Source organism: Phalaenopsis equestris, unplaced genomic scaffold, assembly GCF_001263595.1.
Source record: "Phalaenopsis equestris unplaced genomic scaffold, ASM126359v1 Scaffold000420, whole genome shotgun sequence".
Classification (NCBI taxonomy): Eukaryota; Viridiplantae; Streptophyta; class Magnoliopsida; order Asparagales; family Orchidaceae; genus Phalaenopsis; species Phalaenopsis equestris.
Window position 1 is genome coordinate 539,018 of NW_018164861.1, and position 6,933 is coordinate 545,950.

Consider the following 6,933-nt stretch of genomic DNA (forward strand, 5'->3'; position numbering starts at 1 on the left):
CGCTCTTCCAGTCGACTGCAATGAAGAGCAACATAAAAGATCCGAGCTCCGGCGATCGGCTTCGGAGTCCCGTGTTTCTCGAGATCTTTGGCAGTACAATTTTGAGAAGCTTTCTCCAAATCCACCCGTAGAGCTCCTCCGACCTCGGAAACTTGATTACTCAGAGTTTAGGCTTCAAAACTCAAAGCCAGAGCCTCCGCGGGTTCCGCCGGATCCTCTCAAGAGGAGGACTTACTTTGAAGCTCAAGAATTCTTCCCGGAGCCAAAGCGTACCGGATCCATGTACGACGAAATAGAGAAGCGGCTCAGGATGCGAGGCATTGAAGAGCCTGCCAAGGATTTGGAGACTCTGAAGCAAATTCTCGAAGCCCTGCAGCTGAAGGGGCTTCTCCATACCAAACTACCAGAACTTCCTTGTGTGGACAGTTTCGACGCCATCAACAACTACGCGATACCCATCTCGGCGACAACTGAGTCTCCAATAATCCTCAAGAGGCCGACGCCTAAGCTTCTACCAAGATCAGCAGAAAGCGGGCGACTTCCCCTGCAACACCGATCTGTTTCCCGTTGCCGCCCAACTGTACCAGAAATCGTTCCTTCCGCGAAGTCCCGGCGGAACTCCGTTCCCAAGAGCCCCATGAGACCGCCTGAACTGAACGAGTCGTCGAGGAGCCCCATTAGCTCTCCCGGGCGACGGAGTAATGTCGAAGGGAAAAAGCCTTCACAGCCTACGCGCAGAGTCCCAGCCGTTCAGTCCCCTGTAGCAAGCCCTAAGAGTCTGGGATCGGATCATGTTGGCTTACGATATTCAAGGATTCAACGTCAGAAGCCGGAGATTTCACCTAGAGAAAAGGTATATTCAGTACCAGAGGATTATGCCTTCTCCGATGCCGGCATTATTAGCCCCGTTTCTCAATTCGATTTCCAAGTACATTTCAACTATTTTCTTCTCCTCCTCACTATACATAATAAACTTCATCCTTAAATTTTTTTTGATGATTTCATCACTATACACATTTTTACTGGCTGCAGAGAACGTGCACAGAGGAATGCAGGACTGAGCGTACCCTTTTAGAAAGATGCGACAAGCTGCTGCACAGTATTGCAGCCATAACGTCATCCGCAGAGCAGGTTGCCTCGACGGATCAGCAACCTAGCCCTGTGTCGGTCCTCGAGTCAAACTTCCTTTCCGAGGACAACACCGCCTCCCCGCTACCCAAGCGCTCCATCGACTTCAAAGGTACATCGCAGCTCAAATCATGACTGGTTCCAGCCGGATGCAACCGCGTTTTCTCATCGCTTGCATATATGGCTTATTTTTCCTGGTGGAAAGCCATCGTCGTCCTTGATCGATTTTTTATTTTCCGTTCCTTTTTTTTGTGGATCATTCTTGTTGTTGACAAAATTGAGTCAGTATATGATTTATTTCTTCGGCCTTCAATTCAATAGCAGATTGGGATGACCACCGGAAGAGCAACGCTCCTCCTAGCGCCGGATTCGAATTTAGTAATGGGCCCGCGAAGGAAATCAATGCGGGTCAGGGAGATGATTATGCTTTCGTGGCTTACGTCCTGCGCGAAACTGACCGCTTTGATAACCCAGCCGGCCGATTCTCTGCCCTCGAGCAGCACCACTTGACCGCCGGCTCCTCCATGGCCTCAGTTCTCCACCAGCGCCATGTCTACGACACCGTCACCGAGATTGTTGAGCGCAAGCGCCATGTGACCCCCTGGACGGCCTTCACCTGCTCTCCCGGCACATTCGCCAGCACCGAGAGCTCGCTGCTGCAAGAGGTGTGGGAGGAGGTGCAGTGGCTCCGGAATCATACCTCAACGGATAACGTGGTAGAACTGACTGAAAGGGTGATAAAGCATGACATGGCGATGACCGCAGCCGGAGAGCAGGACTGGACGGTTTCGGGGACTGATATGTCAGCTGCTGTGCTCCACATCGAGCGGCAGTTATTCAAGGATCTGGTAGCTGATACCATCCGAGATCTAGCGGATTTGGCTGGCAAGAGCCGAGCCACGGCTCTCCCCCGCCGGAAGCTCGTATTTTGAATTTCCCGCCAAATCTAAATCCTCGCAAAAACCCAAACCTGTGTTTTATAAAGGTCCTAATTCTGTTTTTTTATAGAAAGATGTGTGAGGTCATCTGTTGTACCATTTATCTCCTTCGATCTTAATATAGGAAGCCAATGACCATGACCGGTGTGCCGGTTGATCCTATCTTATGTGTAGCATTTAAAATTGGCATGTGTAAAACCGTAGAGACTATTGGCTAGTGTGGAGCCTGGACAGGACAGGCAGGTCACATGGGCGTCGCTATTGGATGATGTGAGACTCTACCCAACATATATGTCTTAGCAGCCATCGTTGAACTTCTTGGACCGTAACGAACGGCTTTCCTTGACGGGTGCACGGCGCACTCACTTATTTGCGTCTTCTTTGAGTGTTGGTTATTTAGGGAAAGTGTGCGTAATGGCGATGCGCGGTCTAAAATGGCACCATTCATTTTTCTTTAGGGCAATGTTTGAATTGTTACTATATTTGCGCAGGGCTTCGGTTGGTAGGCCAGGACTGCATATTGGGCTTACTCATAATTTTATTAATGGTGGCTGGGTCCATGTTGACTACTATGGCCCCGTTCACATCCTTGCAAGTTGGCCTCGGCCCACGAAGATTAATAGATTGTTTATAGTTTTTTATCCTTTTTAGCCTTGCCTACTTTGTCTCTAAACCTAATCAGCCTCATTTCTCATCCGTTGAGCGTTGAGTGAGATCTATTAACAAAGTTATCATAATGTTAAATGATGTAAATAGTAATATGATTAAATGTAAAATATATAAATCATGATATTTTGAGTGCTGTGATTATGTAAATTCCCCTTTTTATTTCATTTCAATAAGAAATCTAATTAATCTAGAATTCAAAATACAATGTTGGATTTAAATTTTATGCTTGATTCCATTGATGAACACTTGTTCAATTTCATAAGCAGTTCAATTTTGTGGAACTAAGAAAATAAACCGAATTATGCCCAAATTTAATACTAAAAATCAAAGTGAAATGGAACAATTAAATCTGAAGGAGTATTACATTTGTTGCTTTCACGCGTTCCCCGATAGCCATTGATGGTGTGTGAAGAAAAATTAAGACATGCACACGTAGTAGCATTGGGGACCATGCTTGAATTTCTTTTTCACCAATTTTACTTGAGTGGGAAGAGGATTGGAGTGTGTTCTTCTTATCATAGCAAAGTGTTGAATTGTAGTAGAGATTAGTTTATTGTGTTTAAAGGACCTTGAATATTTTTGCATGGTGCTTGAATTTATAACACAAATTGTAAGAAATAAAATGAAAAATCCCAATGGACTGGATTCAACGGCTAAACTGCTCGGAAGAAAAAAAATAATAATTTAGTTATTTATTGTTTTTCTAACAAGTTGAAGAAAGCCGATGCAGGAAATAAAATTTCGTCGTGATATTTATTGTCCGGTATAAATGTTGTTTTGTGTTTGGGAAAAAAGATATAAATGCTGTTGTAAACTAAGCTTTTGAAAATTTATTTTAAAACTGTCATTACTCATTAAAATTTTAACAAGAATTTATCCAATGAATCATGAATATTCAATTTAGCCAATTCTACCATCGCAACAATCCTTCCGTTGTTCTTATAAATATGAATGAAATATGAAAGTCAGAAGGTTTTACAATGAACTCACACAAGTTTCCTCTCCACACACAAAGAAAACTCATAGGACTCGCTCCACAATCTTCTATTTCCGATTTGACGAAAGAATAATTTTGAATCACTTCGACACTTCCCACCTTCAAAGGGATGCTTGTCGAAGGACTCTAGAAGAAGATACCTTGCGCCCGCTCGAAATCGGGACTTAAAACTAAAATCCCGTGCAAAACTGCTTCTGACGCATGTGTTAATAGGCAGACGCATAAGCGCCAGTCTTTCTTTAGAGCAGTGCCAAGTTTGGCACCTAAGCCCCCAAAAGGGGGCGCATATGCTCTCCCACCTCTCCCGCGCCCATATCATGTGGTCGGATTTGTGTCCACAAGCTGGCACATATGTGCCAACATCTTTGGATTGTGCCCATATGTTGGCACATATGCACCAACTACCTGACACATATGCCTAGGGTGCATTGTACGCATGTAGGTGCTTTGGCTTCACACAACCCAACAAAAATGTTAATTTAAAAGTGCTATCAATATACAATGGTTTATTGTTGCTCAAAGCCACCAAAACACACTTATTGACAATCAATTAAATGCTCAAAATGCCAAGATAAATCAAAATGAACAATAAATAAAGGAACCCAATTCATCAAATAGTATTTCAAACTTACCATAGCTAAGAAAGAAGCAAAAAAAAATTTAGTTTTTGAAATTATAGTCCCAAAATAACAGCAATGCAGAAGGAAATAAAACCAAAGTGCCTAAGCATATAACAAGAGAAGAATAAAATTTATATTAAATAAGAAAAGTACTCACAAAACATAGTACAATAAAAACAATCATCTTAATAAAAATATAGATACACAACAATGGGCATTCTAGAACAATATTAAAAACAACAATGAAAGAAGTTAACAATAACACAACTACTACTAAACCAAAAAAACCTCTAAACACTTTAGAATTTGATCAATTATGAGCATCCATGCATATATCCTTTATATTTTCTTAAACTCATAACTGCCAAGAAGTAGACAAAAATCAGCAACTCCCTAAAATTATATGTCAGGAATGACAAGTAGGAGGAAAATTTTAAAAAGCTTGAGTATAGCATGAAGAAGAACAAAAATAAGCTTTATATGAACACCTACCAAGAAAATAACACAACTAAAACATATATTATAGAGAAAGTAGATAGAGGCTATGATAAACATTCAAGTTTTATATAAAAAATAACCAATAGAAGGAGTAGACAATAATACTACAATAACAAATCCTAACAAATTCAATACTTCTCAAAATCCACTAAACTACAAGTATCACAGGTACATGTCCCTTCCTCTTCTATTTATTGACTTTATGAGCTATTTGAAATTTAATTTTAAAAAAAATGGTTAGGTATGTGTATCTTTTATTTTACATAGCCTATAATTTCTTTCCCATCATTAGTTTTTAACAAGATAATTAGCAATAAGAATTTATAATTTTTTTAAGCATGAAATATCTTTGATTTAAATATCTTTGATTTGGGCTTTCCTGCGACATTTGATAAAGAAAATGACTCCCAAAAACACATATATTTGAATTTATGCTTCATTTTAATAAAATATTTTAATTTATTTGTGCTATCTTAGTTTACTGTGAATAGATTTCAGGTTATCGATACACAAGAATTTATGCTTTATTTATCATAGAACAATTTATAATCAATTATGATTTTGAAAATGTGTCACAAAAGACGACATACCTAAAGTCATAAAGTTAACTATCTTGTAGCTACTTTAGAGTAAGAGTAAAGGCACTATTGTTAGGTATGACTCATATATCATAAATGGGACAGATGCTGGAGCGGAGCGGAGTCCACGAGTGGAATGGAGCGGAATGATCTGTTCAATTGAGGGAGTTTCATTATGTGGGTTAGGGGGTGCAAGGGCAACAACCCGCAGTTTGGTACATGAGTAATTTAAGTAATTACATATTGTAGTATAGAGTTATATATATGTAATGTTTGTAACCCTATGGGAGATACTGAATCTTGCATTCTATACTCTTTTCTGAATATTGAAAATGAAGTCGTCGCTCTGCTCACAGCCGCTCCGCTGCGAAAGACGTATGCACCTTTGCCGAGCCTCGTAAATCTCTGTGTGTTCTTCTGGATTTGTGTTGATTTCTGATTTTATTCGTCCTAAATTATCGAAAAGTGGTATTATAGCCAGGTTCAAAGGCATAAAAGAAAAATTTTGGCGGCGCATGAATAAAGAAGATTTTGGCAGAGGAGATTTGCGCTAGGGCAGAGGAGTTCGGTGAATTTCGAGGCTTCAACAATTCGGCGAAAAACTTTGGCGGTTCACGATTGATTGTTGAAACAGGCAGCGAGGAGTTCGCGATGTGCGCAAATCGCGCGGGAGGTCCAGTTTGTGAAGTCGAAGCCAAAGGCATTCGCGAGAGGTTGGCGGGCGAAGGCACAAAGGATTGTTTGCGGGAGTCTGCCGCCAACGCAGGAGTTTGCGAAGGCAAATCCGTAGGCGGTTCCCTGGAAGAGAATCAAGGAATCTTCCATCTCCACTGGATGGAATATTCCCTCTAAAACATGGGAGGAGCTCATTGACACGAGAATTCGTGCGAGGAGATTCGCACAAAATCACGACCGCGTGAATCGTTGAATCGCGCTGGTGCTGAAGAAGGAAAGCAGATGCTGAGCTTTTCTGGAAGGAAAACGGAAGCAGAGCTTTTCTAGAAGGCAGAGCTTTTCTGGAAGGAAATTGGATGTGGATCTTTTCTGAGAAGAAAAGCAGAGTTTTCTGGAAGGAAAAATGAGCTTTTATGGAAAGCAAAAATGGAGCTTTTCTAAGAAGAAAAGCAGAGGTTTTCTGGAAGGTAAAATGAGGTTTTTTTTCTTCTGGAAAGCGGAGGCGAAGCTTTTCTTGGAAGTTTAAGGAAAATGATTTATGGGAAAGTTTAATTAAGATAGTCTTTTTTCTTGGAGACTTAATTAAGTAAATCTTAATTAAGGGATTATTTAAAAAGATTTGTGACAGAATCAAAGTGAATACAATTTCGGACTCAAGCAATTTGGAAATTCAACAGAGGAATTTGCAGAGGAGGTCGTTGTAGGATCAATTTCAAATGACAATTTCTAGTACAAAATTTGAGGGGGTGAAGTTTGATCGAACTGATAACTTCAGATTGTGGCAAACAAGGGTGAAAGATTTATTAACTTAACAAGGAATCTTAAAAGTT

The 6,933-nt window shown here is 40.7% G+C and overlaps 1 protein-coding gene across 1 annotated transcript in view; it reads left to right on the forward strand.

Annotated features, from left to right (window-relative positions):
• Positions 1-2,831, forward strand: part of LOC110027206 (protein LONGIFOLIA 1-like) — a 3,650-nt gene extending 819 nt beyond the window's left edge. The window contains 3 exon segments of the mRNA XM_020728533.1: positions 1-928; positions 1,033-1,240; positions 1,450-2,831. The exon segment at positions 1-928 is cut by the window's left edge and continues 6 nt beyond it. Coding sequence (XP_020584192.1) covers positions 1-928; positions 1,033-1,240; positions 1,450-2,060 — 1,747 coding nt within the window. The 3' untranslated portion in view covers positions 2,061-2,831.
• The last annotated feature ends 4,102 nt before the right edge of the window (positions 2,832-6,933 follow it).